Consider the following 22,072-nt stretch of genomic DNA (forward strand, 5'->3'; position numbering starts at 1 on the left):
ACCAGCCTCATGTAGTGCCTTTTTCACATTAACTCTGGGCCTCTGGGCTTGAACAGGTTGCTTGCTACAGCCTCTGAAACATCAGCAATTGAGACACTCAGCCTTGCCCTCTTAACTCATTTCAGAATCCAGCTGCCACATGAAGAAACAAGGGCAGGCCTGCTGGATGAAAGGAGACCACTTGTCCCAACCATCGGAGACACCACTTGTCCTAACCATCGGAGCCACCACAGACGCACGGGCGATGCTGTCTAGGACCAGCTGTCCCTCCATACGCCTTACTAGTTGAAGGTACAAGCATGCACACCATTGCCTTAAGGAAGAGACAAGCTATCTACCGGATCCCTTCCCCAATTGTCAAGCCATAGAATAGCATTCACATAAAGAGCCTCTGTTTTTTCAGCTCCTTCCCTCCCCCACCCCCACTGAGACAGAGTCTTATGTAACTCAGTGTGATGTCAAACTGGCTATGTAGCAGAGGGTGACCTTGAACTTCTGATCCTTCTGCTTTTACCTTCCAATTGCTAAAATTACAGGAGCGTGCAGCAGGCCAGGTTTTATGCAGTGCTGGAGAGCTAACCCAGGGCCTTGCATAAGCTAGGCAAGCACTCTACAACTGAGCCAAACCCTAGCTCAAGAGTTACTGTTTTAAGCCATTAAGTTTGGAGGTAGTTTATTATGAAGCAATAGAGAATTAATATACAAAATACTTAAGTCAGATAAAAAAAGAGAACATAGAAATTCTAATCAAAATGCTTATATTCACCTCAAAATAGAATAGATATTTTTAATATAATACCAATGTCTAAGACACATGAGAACTATAATTTTTATGAGGTTGCATCTATAGATTTTTAAAAATGGGAGAAATGCATTCAGCAGATATTTGTTCATGTGATAAGCAACATCCAAAAAGGCTCAGGTAAGCCCACTTCCGTGCACTCACCCAGCATGTTTAATGAACACCTACATACAGAAGGCCATATAGCACACACAAAGATGGAGAAAACATGCAAGAATATTCAAATGCATCCAAAGCTTGTCTATGGGAACAGTAGAATGGGTGAGAAAAAAAAAACAGAAATAGTTTAAATATTAAGTAGCGTGAGAAAATTAATATAAAAGAGCTCCAAACAAATAGCTACTAAATCAACAGAGGAAAGAAACCCATGTATCTACACGGTAAGGTAATAAAGGTTGATTTGAGATGAGCTCTGAGACATGAGAAAAATTTTAGTTGGCAAAGAACTCCAGAAATGAGTAGGGAGTTCGCTAGAACCCTCTGGCTTCTGCCCACACCAGGGCACTGAAACTGCTCTCTAGTGACTGGTGACTTCCTAATCGCTGTATCATCCCCGCATGCTCCCATCACACTACTGCTCATCACTGCTGGCTTCTCTGAGGCAGAAATAGACTCTGGTTTTCCTCAACCTCCTGGTCATATATTTTTGTTTCCCTTACTAACATCACCTCAATTTCGAAACACAGAATGCCCTGAGATTCTTTCTCATATCTCTTCTATAATCTTTGGGAACCTCACACTTCTCTACGGGTTTTCAAAAATTATTTTATATGTGTGTTTGTCCTAAATGTGTATGTGTGCCACACGCCTACCTGGTGCCCGCTGAATGAGAAGAGAGCATCAGATTGCAGACATTTGTGAGCTGTTGTCACGAGTACTGGGAACTGAATTTGGGTCCTCTGCAAGAGTAGCAAGTGCTCTTAACAGCTAAGCTATCTCTCCAGCTCTCCTTTTCTACAGTTTTCATCTTCTATTTCTATACAGAGAATTTCCTCTGTCCCCTCCTACTTTGAGTTCTTTACCCAGTGAACAGTGCCACTGGCTAGCTATGAAACCTGGTTCACATAATGCCATACAGTGTCACTATCTTACTCTAAAAAGAGAGTGATAATAATGTATGCTCTAAAGTATGGTTGTGGGATTAAGTAAAATTGTTTAAGGGTATCGCAAAGTAAAAAGCACTATAGAGATGTACAGTTGTATTGTAATTCCAAGAACAAGTTATAATCTTTCCTACTAGTGAAGACCACTGATTGCATTTACCTCTCTCACATGACATGCATTTTATTTACATAATGCCTTTTATTCTCCTACTAGGTACAGTCAACAAAACCACTTAATGAATATGAATGGGGCTGTATGCTGAAACCTCGAGTATAATACTAAAGTCAGTGTCCCAGAGAAACTGGTAGGTACTAGAGCAGAAGCAAGTGCACAGTGCTATAGAGACAGAAATGAAGTGAAAAGCACAGGGCAGGAAAACACAGAAAAGGGCTTGTACTAGTTGCTATCTTCTAACAAAAGCAACCTAAGGAAGGTGGTGTGGCCCACAGGTCTAGGATCTACGGTCCATTATGGAAGGAAAGGTGGAGTAGTCAGGAGGAGAGGTGGTTGGCCACATCAGGTCTGCAGTCAGACAAATGCTTGTGCTCAGCTAGCCTCCGCCCCTCCCCCCCCCACCCACCCCCGCCCTTTCATGTAGCCTGGGAACCCAATCTACGGAATAGTGCCACCCAAATTTATGGGGTGTCTTCCCACTCCGATTATAACCTAATCTAGAAGGTCTTTCACAGACATGACCAGAAATTTGTCTCCAAAGTGATTCTAGATCCCATCAAGTTGATAAGATAACCATCACAGGTCTAGGTTCAAGTACTGAAGACTTAGTCCCTAGTTAGTGTCTATACTCACTGAGAGATGACTGGATCATAAGGGCTCTGACTTCACTGATGATAATGCATAATTTGGTGGCATTCTCAGGAGATAGTAGGAGGTAAGTAGGTCACTGGGAGTTGTTGCAGGGCATTTGATCATACTGTGAACCCCGAGATTGCGTTAACTAAATAAAATCAACCATAGGTAGAGAGGCACAAGCAACCAGTGACTGGAAACAACCCCAGAGTGTGAGGGGGAAGCTGGTAGGTCCGAGAAAGAGAGGCACAGGAAGTAGAAGGAAGGAATATCCAGTTGGAGGAGTTTTGTTTTCAGACAGAGTAGGACAGGCTCTCTTTCTGAGATAATGCCTGAGGGAGAAGGTTGATCCACTGCTTTCTCTGCCTCTCTGAGCTAGCAGATTTTTACTCCAGCATCTGGCTCCTGAGTCTTTACTGGTAAAATTAAAGGGCAGTGACTTAGTTAAAACAATACTGGTCTCCCTAAGAGGAGGCAGCTGAGGCAGCGTTGGGATGCCAAGGCTCTCCCAGCCCATGGCCTTAGTATCGAGGTGGCTGTGCAGAGGCAGTCAGCAGCTGAGGCACTGGTAGAATCAGGTGTAGTCATGGTGCAGCAGATATAAAAACAACAGGGAGTATCTTGATTCTCACCCTTATCTGTCTCTACTTCTGGGATGTTACACTGTGAGCATCTCTGTTCTACCACACCTCTCTGACACTATGACATTCTGCTCAATCACAGGCCCTGAAACATGGAGCCAGCTGACCGTGGACTGACATCTCTAAAACGTGAGTCAAAAATAAATCCCCTCTTACATAGTCCTTTCAGGTACTCATCACTACAATCTGAAAGACATTAATACAGGCTCCAACTCTTCTACCTTCCTGTATCAGAAAAACACTTCACTCTTCTAGACCCTACACTTTCTAAAAGAACCCACTCAACAAGTATTTATGATGGTTTGAAATGAAGTTGAAGGCACAAATAAACATTCAAGGCCAGGAATGCTGAGGTCATATTTGAGGAAACCAAGAAATCCAATTTAGCTACAATATGCTCCTGCCTATGTAGAGCAGTGGAAATGTCTGTTGGAGCTATATCTGAGGCTTTGAAGGCTAGGCTACAGGGTTTGGGACTTACTCAGCACGCAAAGATGGAATGAGGGCGCGGGCCATAGAAGATTGCTAAACAGAAGTATACTTTGATCATAAGGGTGTTGTCAATATTTTATTCCAACAGCAGTCTGTGCACTGGATAGTTTTATGTAAACTTGACACAAAGTAAAATCATTTGCAAAGAAAGAACCTCAATTAAGAAAATGCCTCCAGCGGGGTGGCAGTGCTGCATGCCTTTAATCCCAGCACTTGGGAGGCAGAGGCAGGCGGATCTCTGTGAGTTTAAGACCAGCCTGGTCGATAGAGTGAGTTCCAGGACAGCCAAGGCAACACAGAGAAACCCTGTTAAAAAAAGAAAGAAAAAAAATGCCTCCATAAGATCAAGCTATAGACAAACTTCTTGTACATTTTCTTAATTGGTGGCTAATGGGGGGAGGTCCCAGCCAATTTTAGGTGGTGCCATCCCTGGGCTGGTGGTTCTGGATTCTATAAGGAAGCAGGCTGAACAAGCCAGTAAGCAGCACCCCTCCAGAGCCTCTGCATCTGCTAATGAATCCAGGTTCCCCTGTTTGAATTCCTGTCCTGACTTCCCTCAGTGATGGACAATGGGTAGAGAAACATAAGGCAAAGAGAGCGTTTCCTCCCCAACTTGCTTTTGGTCACTGTGTTTAATCATAGCAATAGTAACACAAACCAAGACAGTCTGTAAGGAATAAGACCTGAGGCAGGAGTATAAATCATGAAGCAATAGCAACAGTTTTGGTAGCTCCCTCCCATTTTCTTAATACCATAGTGACTAACAACAACAACAACAACATAATGCAACATAGAACAAAACCAAATATGAATTCCAGATACTGTGTGAAGACTAGACTATGGGGGTACTCGGTAAATAATACAAATAACAAAAATACACATTTGTAACTTTTGGTGGGTGTAATACAAGCATTTTCAGAGCAAACTACAAATGATTAATAATAGAAAAAAATTTAAAAATTTTAAGTGGCTTCAGAGATGGACAAAGAGTCAGGAGCACTGGCTGCTCTTCCAGAGAACCTGGGTAACATTTCCAGCTCCCACACAGCAGCTCACAACCATCTGTAACTCCAGTTCCAGACCGATGCTGTTTTCTGGCCTCTACAAGTACTGCATGCATGTAGTGCACAGACAATCAGGCAAAACACCCATATACATAAAAATAATAAATAATTTAAAGGAAATCTAAGGCTCCATGAATAAAAAGTCAATTCCCCTTTACTGAAAACTTATCTGACATCTGCCTTCTCTATAAAACTAATGGCATCTAACTTCCTTTGATGGCAGTCAATGAACCTCAGATTAAGACATGAAGAGCTGTATTGTCACTGATTGAGAGAAACTATCAGCAAAGTCAAACACCAACACACAGCCTCAGTCCTTCAACTTACAACAAACTAAAAATAATTTGGAAACAAAAACTATGATCTTGCATTTGTGCTAAATATATGTCGTTTTTGTTTTTTTCTTTTTTTCCAGGTCTGTGTCCTTACATTTTCATCATTTCCTAAACAATATAGTATAGGCGTTATTTACACTGTACCAGACAATATAAGCAGCTGAGAGATGGTTTGAAGTACACGGGCAGGTGCACACAAGTTCTACATAAACATTGTACCAACACACATGAGACTTGCACATCTAAGGATTTTGGTTATCTCCTGAGCCAGTCTCCCATGACACTGAAGGATACATGTATGTATATATTATTAATAAGAGTAATAAAAAGAAGTCTGATTTGTTCTTTCACAAATTCCCTCACTCGGAAACTAAAGAAGTTTGCAAAATAGGAAAATAAATTACAATTCAGTTTTCAGAATCAGAGTGACACAATAACTAAATGAAAGTTTTTACCAGTGTGTTGAAAACATGGGGCCTCAGTCTCTCTCTGAGCCCCATGCCTCTCTGCATGCTGGCTTCCTAGACTGTGGCTCATCTGTCAGTGGGTCCTCAGTCTCTCTCTGAGCCCCATGCCTCTCCGCATGCTGGCTTCCTAGACTGTGGCTCATCTGTCAGTCTCAGGGTAGGACAATTGGCTCCCTCAGCAAGATCTCTCTATGCACCTCACCGTATGGCTGCACTAGGACTGGCAGGTGCATGTTAACTGAGCTCAAGGTGTTTATAAGCATGCTGTCAATAGCAGCTCAATCTCCTGGGAACTGTACTTCAAGCTCTCTCTGGAAGCCTGTGAGGCCTGAGCAGCCTGACAGGCAGTGAACATGAAGGGCCTTTGCATTACCTGCCTCCTTCTCAGTTTCTGATTCAGAAACTTCATCTTCTCCTTCCTCTTCCTCTGAGCTGGAGCTGCTCGAGTCCTTGTTTTCTTCCTCTGTTTCTTGGGACTTGGGGCTCTCTTCCTCATAAAGCATCTTCTCCTTGCTAAATTAATTTGGAAGCAATTCAGAAAGGATAAACCATTTAAGCTCACTGACAATCAGGTTAATAAAAGGAACAAGTCTATAAATCTGTATGTAGAAGCAACAGTAAAAACATGGAAATCTTTCTTATACCTGTATGTTTTCTTGGACCCTTGGCTTTTCAACAATATAAGGCTTATTATTGACTTTAGAACATGACTCAATGATATTTTGTCTATTCAACATACAGATAAAAGAGAACCAAGAATGATAAGGGTAAGATGGTAATGGGCAGATAAATATTTTTAGAAGTCATCAAACAAATCTTTACTGAGTTTTATTACATCCCAGAAACCTCGCTAGATACTGAAACAGTGGTAAACAAAGGGACAAATTCTTGAGCTGAGGAAACACCCAATACAAGAAGCGGGAGGGCAGAACTAAGAACCTCCAGGCAAGGCTAAAAGAGATGATGCCAATACAGTTTCTCAGGGTAAAGCACATTCATTCATCCTCGGCTCCCCACCACATCAGTGCCATCTCCCCTCACCCCAAAACATTTTCACATCTGAAGATCATTTGACTAAAATCAAACATGAAATCGTTTTAACATCAAAATTCTCCAGGATCACCCACACAGAACACCAAGCCCATCTAATTCCTTGTATCTTACTTCTTAAAGAGTCCACTCTGAAACTTGCGGTTCAGGTCTGACTCGATGAGCTTATTCCGTGTCTCCTTTTCACTTCGAAGCTAGAAATTAAGAAAATAGAGAGAAAAGGAAAGAAGTTGACTATTTGTAAAAAACCAATAGTATCAAGAAGTGCCAAAATGGTACCATCATTCTGAAAAAATTAAAAATTAAAAAAACAGGACAAAATCAAAGAAGAAGAAGGGAATCCAAGAAAAAGACAAGCATACTGAGTGGTGGTGGTGCACACCTTTCATCTCAGCACTTGGGAGACAGAGAGAGGCAGATCTCTGAGTTCAAGGCCAGCCTGGTCTACAGTGTGTAGCCGGTATCTTTACATGTTGCTTGTCATGGTGGCGGCTGGCAGTGTCTCCTGACTCAGCCTTCCTGTTCCCAGCATTCTCCTCTCTCTGTCCTGCCTATACTTCCTGCCTGGGCTACTGGCCAATCAGCACTTTATTTATTAACCAATCAGAGCAACACATTCACAGCATAGAGACCATCCCACAGCAACAGTGTGAGTTCCAGGACAGCCAGAGCTACAGAGAAACCCTGTCTTGGAAAACAAACACATAATCTCTGTGCATCATGTCTCCTTGGAAGAAAGTTAACAGAGGAAAATCTTTTTCCAAAGTAGAAGTGAAACCATGGTCCTGGAAAGTCAAGAAAATTGTCCCTTCAAAATCTCAAATCAGACTACCAAGTGAGTCCCAGGAAAGGTGCAAAGCTACACAGAGAAACCCTGTCTCGAAAAACCAAAAAGAAAAAAAGAAAAAAAAAAAAAACTCAAATCAAAGCAAATAAGAAAAAAATAAATAAAAAGCCTAGCTTCTAAAGGATAAAGAGACAAAAGAAATCTGGGAAGAATGTTATTATCCACATACCAAAATAAGTTGTTAATAATTTTAATGAAATTGCAGGCAAATACTATATGGAAAATAAGTTATTATTTCTTCTATTAGATGTATGCTATTAGAATTAGTCTGATATTTAAATGTATATTCTAGATCAGCAGTTCTCAACATAATAGTAGCAAAATTACAGTTATGAATTAGCAACGAAATAATTTTATGCTTGGTGGTCACCACAATATGAGGAACTGTATTAAAGGGTTGCAGCATTAGAAAGGTCGAGAATCAGTGCTCTAGACAAAATATACTTATGTCCTTGGATCCTAAAGTTATGCAGAGGACAAAGAGAACCACCAACCCCTTTAGTATAGTAAGGGTATGTGGTACAGCTGGGCCTGGGTGTATAAGCCTATCGCACTGGTTACTAGGGAGGCTGAGGCAGAAGGATTGCAAGCACAGACTAGCCTGGGCTAAGGAATGAATTCAAATGGTTGGGGGAGATACCATTTATGCTCCAAACCCAATTACATTAGTTAAAGGGCGCAGACTATGGACTGAAATCTCTGAAACCATGAGTCAAGATAAATCTTCCCCTTACATAGTTCCTCTCAGGTACTTATCACTACAATAGAAAAGACATTGATACAGGCTCCAACTCTTGTAACTTTCTGTATCAGAAAAACACTTCACTCTTCTAGACCCTACACTTTCTACAAGAACCTACCCAAAGAGTATTTAATTTGAAATGAATCCGGCTGGGTGGCAGTGGTGCACACCTTTAATCCCAGCACTTGGAAGGCAGAGCCAGGTAGATCTCTGTGAGTTCGAAGCCAGCCTGGTCTACAGAGCGAGATCCAGGACAGGCACCAAAACTACACAGAGAAACCCTGTCTTGAACCCCCCCCCCAAAAAAAAATGAATTCAAAGGCACAAATAAACATTCAAGGCCAGGAATGATGAGGTCATATGCTGTGGAATAATGCTTTTGTACGCTGGTTTAATGAAATGCTGATTGGCCAGTAGCCAGGCAGGGAGTATAGGCAGGATAAGCAGACAAGGAGAATACTGGGAAGAGGAAGACTGAGTCAGGAGATGCTAGCCCACCGTCCAGGGAGTAGCATGTAATGGCATACAGGTAAAGCCACAGAACACATGGCAATATATAGATTAACAGAAATGGGCTGAGTTTAAGTGTAAGAGCTAGTCAGTAGTTAGCCTGAGCTAATGGCTGAGAAGTTTTAATTAATATAAGCCTCTGTGTGTTTACTTGGGTCTGAGCAGCTGCAGACTGGGCGGGACACAGGAAAACTTTCAGCTACAAATGGCACCCAGACATGGCGCAAGAATTTCCACTCAAAACATGAGAAAGCTTTAAAAAAAAGTGTTCTAAAATGGAGCCAAGAGCAGCTTCCTAGTTGTGTCTCTCAGGAAAGCTGTGATACAGAGATGCAACATCCTGTGGGCTTGGGCTACAGTATGGCGTGTTCATGGCGTATGGGCTTCAGCACAGCATGGCGGATTCCTGCTACTATACACAGTGGCTTCTGTGATCCGCACAGTGCACTGTGTGGTGGATTTAGTTTTTGATAGTATAAAAAAAAAAGGGAGGGGGAGTTTCTGGGCTACATACTGCTTTGATAGAGGCTTAGATCCCCTGCCTCCCAGAATCAGCAAAAAATTATTTCCACCATGTTAGAAAGCTGAGGTGGGTGCAGATAGCAGCCAAAGCTGCCATTTAAGTCCTAGTCATTCTACAGTTTAAAACAATAGATTCACAAACAAATCAGATTCAGATTAAATAAACCTCTAAATGGTTTACAGTATATGTAAAAATGTACATAGGCTTGAAAGAGAGAGGAAAAGGAATATAGACATATAAAGAAATAGTTTTTAGAAATAAAGTCTTTAAAGAGTAAAAGTAATATAAAAATATGGATATCACACAGAGAGTCTGGATTATGTTGTCTTTGGGATTTTTAACTGCAGAGAGATACTTGAGTGTAAAAGCTGCTGAGTTAAATTAATATATATTTTAAAGATATCTTGATTTCAAAATTTATGCCTAAGGATATGTTGCTTTGGAAAAGAGGTTCTGCTTTTGTTTCCACAGAAGATAAGAACCTCTGGATTGCTTCCAGGCTAAATATGGATTGACTAGCCAAGACCCCCTGAAAGGTCTCCAATGACACCATAGCCCAGATGATCCAACAACCAGAATGGTTTCAAGGCAACTGGCTCAGACAGTGCAGCCTCACAGACTACTCCCATCAGGACTTGACCATAATTCTTAATTTTCTTAGGATCCCCATAAGAATACAGTGCCCTTTATTAGCAGAAAGTAGCCTAGAAAACTATGCCCACATTCCCAAAAAAATGGATTATAGATGTTTGTCTTTGTTTAGGTTGTTGGTTACAGATGGTTATAGGTCATAGTCAATATCTTTCTAAAGAAAAAAGGGGGCTATGATATACATACAATAGGATGAAAGGGTGGATTATTGAATCTATTTTTAAAGAGCAACTTGTTTAAAATGTTTTACATTGCTATGGATTTTAGTTTATAGACACAAATTTAGAGCTGATTTTGTTATACTTTATATATATATTTCTACTCTCATTTAAAGTATTTTGTTTATGTAACTCATTTAAATTATAATGGATAATTAAATACAGTTTAATAATTAGTCTTCTATGATAGTCAAACTTATAGTCATGTTAAGTTTTCTAGGTATACATAGATATAATTCAATTAGGTAGGCAATCTTCAAATACTTTAAAGACCTACAAAACATGACATTTAAAATGTTTTAAAAACTTAGACTTTCTGGACAGTGAGACACGTCTGCTCCTGGCAGCATTGGTTTATTTTAAAGAGAAAGATGGGCATCGAAGACTCCATATGGAGTTTATCTTCTTCTTGGCAAAAATAGGTATTTGGGCAAGAAAGTGTTCTTGCCTGGACTGCTTGACAAAATGTTGTATAGACTGGACATGCAGGACCCACAGGAAGGTGACCACTGAACTTTGCATGGCAAAATGGTCCTTCAGGTTCCTGCTTCACAGAAGAAACTGCCAGACATTCTCTAAGACACAGAGAGAAGTGACTGAGAGACTAGGCCTATGGGCTGAAGATGGATGCCCCAACGCTGTAGAGGAACTTTGGATGACTGTCCAGGCAGCCAGCCGTCTCTGTCATTCTAGATTTTTGGAAGTTGCTTACAATGCACTTCCTGTTTACTTAGGTAATATTATATCCTTCTGAGGTCTTTGATGTAGTTGAAGACTAGATAGTTAAAATTTCCTTAGTCATGATAAAAGAGAAGTTAGATATGAAACCTTAGACTCACAAATATAAGATAAACAGAATATTTTCTTTGAATTTGCCAAATATAAATAGACTAGATACTGTAACTGTAATTCATGCTTGATAATTGTTTTGTTATATATAATTTTACTATGTTAAAGTTAAAACTTTCCCTTTTTAATTAAACAGAACAGGGGAAATGCTGTGGGATAGTGTTTTTGTACACTGGTATAATAAAACACTGATTGGCCAGTAGCCAGGCAGGATAAGTGGGATAAGCAGACAAGGAAAATTCTGGGAAGAGGAAGGCCAGAGTCATGAGATACTAGCCCACAGTCCAGGGAGCAGCATGTAACAACACACAGGTAAAGCCATGGAACACATGGCGACATACAGATTAACAGAAATGGGCTGAGTTTAAGTGTAAGAGCTAGTCAGTAGTTAGCCTGAGCTAATGGCCAACCAGTTATAAATATTATTAAGCCTCTGTGTGACTATTTTATAAGCAGGCCACGGGACTGCAGGGCCCAGGCAGGACTGGAGAAACTTCTAGCTACTGTCATATTTGAAGAAATCAAGCAATCCAATTTAGCAAATTTAGGCAATTTTTATGTGAGTCTAAATTACTTTAGAGGACAAGATTTTACAAAAAACACAGAAATTTAACTATGCAAAACAGAGCTCTAGCCTAAAGAAGGATGCTGCTGTGGTAATAGCATTAACACTGAATTTGGAATGTCCTAGCACTTAGCTGATCCCAAATACTTGGCAAAGAAAACAAATGAGCTTCATGTACATAGCTTTCTAAATGAGCCCTAAAGTAACAAGAATTCTGCTTCAGGGGGTAGAGATGGCTAAGCTGCTCTTCCAGAGGACTTCCCAGCACCCACATGGCAGCTCACAACTGTCTGCCATGTACCAGGTGATCCAACACCTTTACATCGATGCACATAAAATAAATTACTTTTAAAAAAAAGAGTTCTGGGGCTGGAGAAATGGCTTAGAGGTTAAGAGCACTGACTGCTCTTCCAGAGGTCCTGAGTTCAATTCCCAGCAACCACATAGTGGCTCACAACCATCTGTAATAAGGTCTGTTGCCCTCTTCTGGTCATACATGCTGTATACATAATAAATAAATAAATCTTTAATTAAAAAAAACCATGGATGGGGGAGGGACTCTTCTATTAAAAAAAAAAAAAAAAGAGTTCTGCTTCAATAGTCCAGACATGATGCCAAATACTCCTCACATTAGATACACTGATTTGTCATATCTCTGAGTTATACAGTTCTGAATCAAAACCCACTCTATTTCCCACATCTGTCCTAAACTTAGGTTCAAATACCCTGCACTATATGCAAGCAGAAAAAAATTAAGGAAAGCTAGTACGTTTTTTTTTTTCTTTCTGTCCTACACTAATTTTATTCCCCTGTCCAAATTACCCATTGGCAGAAAATGAGTTGGTCCCTCTTTACCTGTGTACCAGAGGTGGTTTTCCATTCACGAGCAGCACAAATATGTAGCTCTGCTGCAGAGCACCAAGCAGAAAGGCAGATGAAATCAATGAAGGTTTTACAGTAAGGAGGAGAGAGAAGAGGACTGTTTCATCCATCTGAAGTAAGTGCGAATCACTAACCAAGTACTGTCCAACACCACAGTTGGACACCTGCAGTATTACTGACTTCGTTCCTCTCTGTAATCGACTTCTAGCTGCCTGTAGGCTACTTCATGCTAAGTAGCTTTATAACCTAGTCTCTTTAAGCAGACTGTTGATAGTTTCTGAAAGGAACAAATAACATCTGTGAAAGGCAGATACATCCGGTTCAACTCTGAACCAATGGCACTGAAGCAAGAGACAGAGACACCCAGGGTAAACTATAAACTGCTAAGAAAGCCTTGAAAGCATCAACCAGACTTACCACAGTTTGCTTCTTCTGAAGCATCTCCAAGTGCTCCACAAGACCTTCATCAGCCACATCAAATGGCGTCTGGCCCTAGCAGGACAAAGGGGCACCGTGACAGATAGAAAACAGAAGCAGCAATCATGAGACATCACCAGGGACTATTCTCTATTTACTTGCTGTCTTTTACTCCTAGATACAAGCTGAGTGTCCTTTATCCAAAATGCTTAGGAGAAGAGCTTTGGATTTTAGGATATGTATATATATGCTCATCTTGAGATCAGGACCCAAGTACAAGCACAAAATCAATTTATACTTCACATATAGCCTAAAGATGGTTTTGTATAATATTTTATGGTATGGATAAAAATTCATGTATGGAATTTTCCACTTGGGGTATCATATCAGAGCTCACAAAGTCTCAGCTCACAAGCATTTCAGGTTTTAGACTTGGGTTAGAGACGCCCAGCCCATAGCCAGCTCCCTAACCTGTCTGCTCTACATTGAGATGCCTTCTTCATACATCACAGAGCAGACACTTTAAGGAACAGCAAAATGGTTTAACCACAGGGTTTGTTGTGTCCAACGGTACTGAGGAAATGTTGCAGTGGCACCTTTTCTAACGCTATGGCCTCTTGACATAATCAAGGGGAATCCCTATTTATAAATTCTATTCTAAAGCATTATTGTGATGACAAATTCACTAAGTGCCCTTTAAAGCCTCAAAGGAAAGCTTGGGGCACAGCCACACTGAAGACCAATAGGAATGAGCTCCCTTTAAGATAGAGGAGAAAAGACAGGAAGGTTATTTCTTTTAGGAAACACCAGTACAATTACATGCTCTGGCCCATAGTCTGAGAATGAGACCTGGATTCAGGAGTTACACGAGACAGACAAAACCATGTGTCTGGATTCTAGAAAAATCAAGCGATGTGGGATAAGAGTCCCAGGACTTCTAAGGTGTTTGGAGTGAGAGTGAGGACTGCTTTCAGTCAAAACTGAATAACCTTTGCCATCAGTGATGTTCTTGAATGACTCCATGTGCAGAGAGCTCGGCTGCTCAAAGACTGGGTTGAAAAGAGAGTAAAATCCTTCCTGTCTCACCACAGACAGGACATTAGGTTCTCCAAGTTCATTTGTTGTCAAGAGCAGCTATCTCTTTTCATTTCCTTTTGTTTTAGGGGCCTCGACACAAGCAGAAACAGATGACACGGCTGGTGGACTTGTACTTGACCAATAATGAGCAGCGAGGCGAGGCGGCGGAGGTGGACAGCACAGCTACAGTGACGCGCACCCCCAGAACCGCCAGCTGGGTCTCAGCGGAGCCTTGCAGCCACGCCAGGCCCGGGCACCTGATCTCCCTGCCCTTCGAGAGGGTCAGGCTCACTAACCAGTTTGTTCCGGATATCCATGTCACAGAGAGCTTCTGCCAGGATGGAACAGGCCTCTTTCACTCCCCAGTGTGCGGCAGCATGAAGAGGAGTCCAGCCATCATGGTCCTGGACATTGAGCTCATAGCCAGCCTGAATTAAAAGTCTAGAAGGGAACCCAAAAAGCACATTTATGCCCTTGATTTTATAGTTTTCTACTAAATAAGCTCTCACTCCACTGATACTTCAGTTGCGGGATAACCTCCAGATACCCCGTGATTCCTCTAAGGAACAGCCTGCAATTCATATTACTGCTTTGAGCACCAATTACCATCTTTACTGAACCTCTCCGTAAGATTATACATATGGCATTCTCGACACACTTCCATGATACACTGTGCTGGCTAGTTTCTGTCAACTTGACATAAACATGGATTACCTAGGAAGAGAGAACCTCAACTAAAGAACTGCCTCTACCAGACTGGCCTATAAACATGCCTGTGGGGCATCTTCTTAATAGCTAATGATGGGGGAGGCCCAACCCACTGTGGGCAGTGCCATCTCTAGGCAGGCGGGTCTGAACTATATAAGCCAAGTAGCTGAGCAAGCTAGAGGAAGCAAGTCAGTAAGCAGCTTTCCTCTTGCCTCTGCTCCTGCTTGAGCCGCTGTCCTGACGTCCTTCCCTCGGGGATGGACTGCCATCAGGACATAGAAGGCAATAAGCTTTTTCCCCCCTAATATTGCTTTATTCGTAGTGTTTGTTACAAGAGGAACACACAGAGCAGTGTGTACCTAAGACCAACTAAAACCTAATTCAATTAGCCAAGTTACACAACTCTACTACAGGGTACACTTTGCATTTTCCAGTTCAGACAGGAATTCACATATAAAATGGGGAGTCAAATAGCTCTAGGATACTTTACCAATGAGCTTTGTAGGTGACCTTTATAGAACATGACTGTTTTCTGTAGAATCCCATACCTCCAATTCTAAAAATAGAGGGTTCTAGCTAACCATAAAGCTACAGACTGACTTGATCCATGTTATGCAAGAGGAAAAACATGATTTCTAAAATCCAGATTGTACTGTGCTATCCTCTCAGGGACTGAGCAGCATGACTCCCATGTTCGGGCAGAAACAGAAAAAGCACCGACACACTACTGTACCTACTAGAAAGGCACCTTAGGAAGCATGTGCACACTGGAAGAGTCCGGCAACAACTGCACATACAGTGCCATTAGCACCCCTGGGGGGCGGAAATTCTGTCAACACTAATCACTGCGAGCCACACAACGCATGACTGCAAGAAAAGTGAACCAAGTAACATAGCAGAGTCCAACTCTCTTTGCCTGCTCTTCTAAATTACATTTCTGCATTGATTCATCTGATGCGCATGTGAGTATGTTTGGGAGGGCACACACATGCCACTGTGCGCAACTGGAGGTCAGAGGACAACTCGGAGGAGTCAATTCTCTTTTTCTACCACACAGGAGATTGAACTTAGGTCATCAGGTTTGGTAGTGGATGTTTTTACCCATGGAGTTATGTGTGGGTGTGGGTGTGTGTGTACACACAACTGTCTAATTCTCATATGAAAACTGGATATTGCATACTCGAGATCTATAATTGATCGAATGAGCCCAGAAATCGTCTAAATCATAGAACCAGAAAGGTCACAGGTCTGTACAGTCAGAGGAGGAGGTTTCAGGAGAGCCGATGACACATCACGGACCTGAGAGAGGTCTTCCAGTGCCACTGTGCCTCAAGTGTATCTAACACCATGTACCTGAGGAACAGGGACCCTAAGAGGAAGGGGGACCACCCACAAAGGAACACCAGCAAAATATGAGGACAATTTACAAGGAAAGAGGAAGCCAACAAGAAAACCCACCGTAGTTAAAAAGGTAAGGACTTCTGCTTCTAAGACTCGTCTCTCTCCCCCTAGGCCCCAGCTACACACCTGAGGACTTCAGAGTAGCCCTTGGCAGCAGCGACATGCAGGGCTGTGGCCCCGGAGCGAGCCTGCCTCACGTCTTCTATTTTCCCACTGTTGAGCCACTGGCGGGCGTCCTGCAGCATCTGCTGCTCTTCCTCCTTTCTTGACTGCTCCAGGTCAACGCCTGCAGAAGCCAGACACCAGACAGCAGCGTTACTAAAGCCACCCATGTCTGACAGGTGTTTCCTCTCGAGCCAAAACATACAGACTTTACCACAAATAACAGTTTCCCCACCAAGCTGGTAACTCATTCAATTTAAAGCAATGGCATTTGTATTACAAAATTAGCAATGCTAAATAGCCAGGCTAACCACCGTGTGGTACACATTCATGAAGGGAACATACCTAACATTGTTTTCAGCAGAACATAAAACCAGAGGGGATATTGCTTTTACTCCACAGTATTTGTATGAAGCTATAAATGCCAAAGTACTTTCACATGTGATATGATCTTAGTTTCCTAACAAGCCCGTGGGTTAACTACAACAGCTATTACTAGCCTCACTTGCCATGTGAAGAAAGAAACACAGGAAGGCTGGGTGCTCTGCATATGGTCACACACACACCCATCAGTGGCAGGGCTGCCATTAGGACTCCTTGATGCTCTTGGCTCTTTTCCACGCACTACACCACAAGATGACTATCAAAGGTCTTCATTTCGGGTAGGATATACTGTGGAAAAGTGCACTCCTCCTAAAGCTCATTTCCATATGCACTTGCACACACTTACCTGAAGCTACACAGAGCAACCAGAGATTAATAGGTGATCTGAAGCCAACACTTAAGCGTTTGCTTTTAAGGCAATGTAGATTTTGTTTCCCTTACAATCATATGGAGGTACTCCCAAGAAGAGTTCTTCCCTTTATCCAACAACTCTCCAATATCTAGGCCAGTAAAGAAGGGTCTTAAGAAAGGACACTCTTCATTATACAAAATAATGAAATATTCTGAGTACAAACACACCCATTCAAAAGGTTCTGTACTCAAGTATACTTTCTCTGAGCGTTTAGTCTTCTTTTTGGCTCTTAAATAAGAAGCTATGAACTGTTAGAGAACTGTCTGTCTGGGGAGATGCACAGGTGAAGAGGAAGCCTATTTAGACACAGTGAAGCATACAGACAAATGCTGTTTCCACAGAGCACAAGGGAAGACTCAGCAATCAAAGTCAACAGAGTGGACTCTCAAACTAAAACCTCATTTAAATTTGTAAACTGTAAAACATTTTAGGAGATGAATGGGGGCTGGAGAGATGGCTCAGAGGTTAAGAGCACTGGCTGTTCTTCCTGAAGTCCTGAGTTCAATTATCAGCACCCACAATGGTGGCTCACCACCATCTACAACTGTAGTCCTAAGGCATCTAATACCCTCTTCTGATGTGCAGATGTACATGCAGGCAAAATATCCATACACATAAAATAAGTAAATCCTTTTAAAAAACATATTTTAGGAGATGAAATGAGTGAGATGAGAGGATAAACTTAGTATAAAAACTTTTAATTCAGTAAGGCACAAAACAACAGGTGGACTTAGGTAATAGCATAACCTAACTATCCATCCATCACTCAAGGCAGGCTTAGTTAGTGTACCTTCTCTAAAAGGCGAGATACTTCAGGTTTCCTTGCAGATTTGCCAGTCCTATGGTTTGCCATGACTACTCACCTCTGCTGATGCAGCATAAAAGCAGCTTTGGATAATAAACAAGCAAGTGTGGCCAGACCTGGCCCTAACTGTTCTAAAGGACCATAGCACGAAAAGACTAAAGCTTTGGTTATTCAGAAGAGCTTCCCCCTATCTCCAGTCGCTACAGATCCCATCCAGAGTTTCATGATAGTTTTAACAGAATCCTAAAACCTGCTGTCCATGGTTAGTCAATAACTTTACATTGAAAAAATTCAAAAGCTAGGTGTGGCGGTGCTTGCCTGTAATACTGGTAGGGAGAAAGGAGATTTGAGGCATCTGTCCATGGACAGCCTGGACAATACTGGGTATAAAAACAAAACAAAATGACTTTGAGGTGTCCAACAGGAGAGCCCCACCTTATTCCCAGAAATTAGTTTCTTCTAAAACTACAAAAGAGGAATAAACAATTTCAGAATATAGTCTTCTAAGTTAGGTTTCTTTCCTCAAGAAACTATGAGAACCAGGCATGGTGGCTCACACCTGTAAATCCCAACATAGGGAGGCAGAGGCAAGAGGTCTGCTGAAAGTCTGAGGACAGTCCAGGATACAGAGTGAGCTCTAGGGTATGTGTAGCTATGAAGTGAGACCCTGTCTCTCAAAAACACAAACATACAAACAAAAGAAACTCTCAGAATAGTTTCCATGGTTACTACAGCTCAAGACCCTTCAGAGGTCTTAGGAAACAGCCTCCCAGTACCACTTGCAGCTCTCAGAGGAAAACGACACAGTCACAAAACGCATCTGGCCACACTCGAGTCCAGCCCTTCTTCAGCCGACCCTGTGCGGCACAAGTGATACAAAGTACACACACACAAAGAACAGTACACAATCTTCCTCCGGTCACTCCTAACTCCAAGATCAGTACACAACCTTAGAATAGCAAAGACAAGGAAGGCCTGGTCATCATTTTGGCATCCGGCCTAGGCTTGTATGAGTTATTAAGAGGTCTGATGACGAATGCTGTGTGGACAGATTTAATCCTGCCCTGTCACATGATAAGGGGCAGTGTGAGAGCCTTGCTAACCAGCCGCTCTCCTAAGTTACCTTGCTTCTTTACTTGTTCCAGAAGAAGGTCTTTCATGGCTGGCTCTTCTGCAAGGTCAGAAGGAACTTCACCCTCGCTGTTCACAATACCCACACTGGCTCCATGGCTAATAAAATACCTGTGTGGCAAAAATCAATATTATTTCTGTCAATCTGAGATCAGTTTGTACTGTGTCTTGAGTTCAATGTACAGCAAGGCATACTTGGGAGTTTTAAATACGGTACAGATGAGGTGGTTTCATATTCATTTATTACTAATTTCATACCCTAGTAGTCTTCAATAATTAGGACCATAGATTTCCCATTTCCCAACAAAAGCAATGTTTTCTTACATACTAATATTTACTTATATACTTCTTTTTCTTACAAAACCAAGTAAAAAAAGATTTCTTACATATGCATATTCCTAACACCAATTCTTACACTTCTAGAAACACTAAGACTTTCTAAATACTATAAGGAGCAGCATGGGGTGGGGTCTTAGGCCAAGCCTGCATCCTAGCACTCAGGATGTTGAGGCAGGAGGAGCTGAAGTTAGAGTCAGCCGAGCCTATGTGCTGAGTTCACGACGAGTCTAAACTACAAAGTAAGACCTCAACTTGGTGCGGTGAAACAGGGAAGGCATGCAGCCCCCAGTCACACAACCTAGGATCCAAATAAACGTTCAAAAAGACTCCCTACACTGCTAGTATTAGAAATAAGAACATTTCAAAGCTAAAAGTAAATAAGCAGTCCCATGAAAATTTGTTTGCAGTGCTAAGGTGAAGGCTGCTTAGTAGTGCTGTATGTGTGAAAACTGAAGACTAAAGTATGTATTCGAATTGGCATGAATTCATCTTCCACAAAACAAGTCATCTATAGGAATCTGCATTCATAAAGAAAACTAACTTACTGAAGAAACATTTAAAATGCTAAGCAGATTCTGCATCCATGCAGAATATGTATCCTGAAGAAAAAAAAAGGCTGATAATTTCAATACCTTATCTTTTTAATTTTCAGTGTCTTCTCTCTCTCTCTCTCTCTCTCTCTCTCTCTCTCTCTCTCTCTCTCTCTCACACACACACACACACACACACACACACACACCAATTTAAATAGAATTATGCTGAAGGCACTGTAAATGCAACTGAGCACTCTTACCCTCTAATTTAAGGAACTGAGGCTCCCACACCAACTGTGGGGAAGAGGGCACTTGCTGACAGGCCCAACCGTCTGGGTTCGACCCCTGAACAGTGGAAGGGGAGAACGAACCCCTACAAGCGGCCCTCTGACTTTCATATGGAAACTATTGCACACACATACACACAAATTACATGCAAAAAATACCAATGTTGTTAAAGAATCAAAGTTCAAACATGTTAAGTAATTTTCTCAAGAAAAAAATTTTAAGTAAGAAAAAAAGTAATTTTTCTCAAAAACACATAACTAGTACTGGCAGAAGCTATTAGGCTCAGTCTTTTGCATGTAAGTTTAGATCAAATTAGTTTTAGGCCAATTAGAATCCCAACAATACGCCAGGCAGTGGTGACACATGCCTTTGATCCCAGCACTCAGGAGGCAGAGGCAGGCGGATCTCTGTGAGTTCGAGGCCAGCCTGGTCTACAGAGTGAGTTCCAGGACAGCCAGTGCAACACAGAGAAACCTTGTCTTAAAAAAACAAAAACAAAAAGTTAAATAAATAAATAAGTAAATAAATGATCACAATAATTCTAGGACTACTATCAGACACTCAGAGGTACTAAAAAGGTAAAGAAAAACTATGTAAATTATCTTCCAATTCATTCAGAGATTCAATGAACATCAACAATTAAATCAACATTTATTGATCTACTACGATGATATTCAAAGAACCACATTTTTAGTGTGTTAGACTTTTTTTAATCAATATATGTATGGGCCATGTATTTGAGAATTGGCAAAGAAGAAAAAAATCAATAAAAATGAAATTAAAAACATAACTGTGCTTTCTTAGTGCCTAGTATCCTGGAATAATAGGGCCTCAATAAATGTTGATATATCAACTACACATATATACCGCTTGTGGTGGTTTGAATATGAATGGCCCCCACAGGTTCACAATTGAATCCTTGGTCACCAGGGAGCGGCACAGTTGAAAGGGTTAGGATGCATGCCCTAGTTGGAGGAAGTGTGTCACTGGGGGTGGGCTTTAAGATTTCAAAAGTCCACACCAAGCCTAGAGTCTCTCACTCTTCCTGCTGCCTGCAGAGCCAGATGTAGAACTCTCAGCTACCTCTCCATGTCTGCCTGTGTGCCGCCATGCTTCTTGCCATGATGACAATGGACTAAACCTCTGAACAGTCCCAATTAAATGCTTTCCTGTATAAGGGTTGCTGTGGTCATGGTGTCTCTTCACAGCAATAGAACACTGCCTAAGACACAGTTCAATGGCATTTCCTCCCTCAGAGACTCAGAGAAAGATATCTTACTCGAGACTACAATAAATTCCCTCTATCCATATTTTTAGGTCTGCCAAATGCCACCATTGTATCCAATTATTCCCTCATTACTCCATAGTCAGTAGTTTTTCCTTTTCTAGTTTCTTCCCTCAAGCCAAATGAGCGTCCACCTATACCTCCTGTGCCCTGAAATACAAATAATATACACAATAAGCGCACAATAAATTCTGGTTAAACTGAAATATACACTCTAATCAAACCCAATCATTTACTAGTTCCCCCAGCCCCCAACTCCTAGCCCCTTCACACCCAGCTCTGCTCCTTAGGGTGAATTATTTCCTAAAAGTGAATGGAACAAACTCCCTCCTTTCCCACGTAGGTACCTTTCACATCTTTCAGAGTCCATTTCAAACTCTTTTGCCTTCAAGAATCTTGCCTGTTCCCCCAACTGAATTCTCCCTCTCCTTCCTTTAATGCTACCCTCCTGGCCCTGTAAACATTAGTTGCACCTCTTCCATAGCAGACCTTGTATCTTGATGCTTTCTCTCTTCTTGGCATTCTATAAACATTGCTTGAACTAAATGCAATATCGTGGTCTCCATTCTAACATGTATTCA

The 22,072-nt window shown here is 41.6% G+C and overlaps 1 protein-coding gene across 14 annotated transcripts in view; it reads right to left on the reverse strand.

Annotated features, from left to right (window-relative positions):
* Ppp1r12b (protein phosphatase 1 regulatory subunit 12B) overlaps positions 1-22,072 on the reverse strand; it is a 213,777-nt gene that overhangs the window by 137,116 nt on the left and 54,589 nt on the right. For 13 of the 14 annotated variants that reach the window (XR_013043272.1, XR_013043274.1, XR_013043273.1 and 10 more), the window contains 6 exons: positions 19,039-19,157; positions 16,279-16,438; positions 14,340-14,484; positions 12,967-13,041; positions 6,877-6,956; positions 6,086-6,225 (listed from right to left, as the gene is read on the reverse strand). Coding sequence is in view for 7 of the 14 variants with exons in the window: in XM_006982456.3 (XP_006982518.1) it covers positions 6,086-6,225; positions 6,877-6,956; positions 12,967-13,041; positions 14,340-14,484; positions 16,279-16,438; positions 19,039-19,157 (719 nt within the window). In the remaining 7 variants the exon portion in view is untranslated. The remainder of the gene's footprint in view (positions 1-6,085; positions 6,226-6,876; positions 6,957-12,966; positions 13,042-14,339; positions 14,485-16,278; positions 16,439-19,038; positions 19,158-22,072) is intronic. The other variant, XM_076547450.1, reaches the window with a different exon arrangement.

Source organism: Peromyscus maniculatus, chromosome 11 (genome assembly GCF_049852395.1).
Source record: "Peromyscus maniculatus bairdii isolate BWxNUB_F1_BW_parent chromosome 11, HU_Pman_BW_mat_3.1, whole genome shotgun sequence".
NCBI classification, from domain to species: Eukaryota; Metazoa; Chordata; class Mammalia; order Rodentia; family Cricetidae; genus Peromyscus; species Peromyscus maniculatus.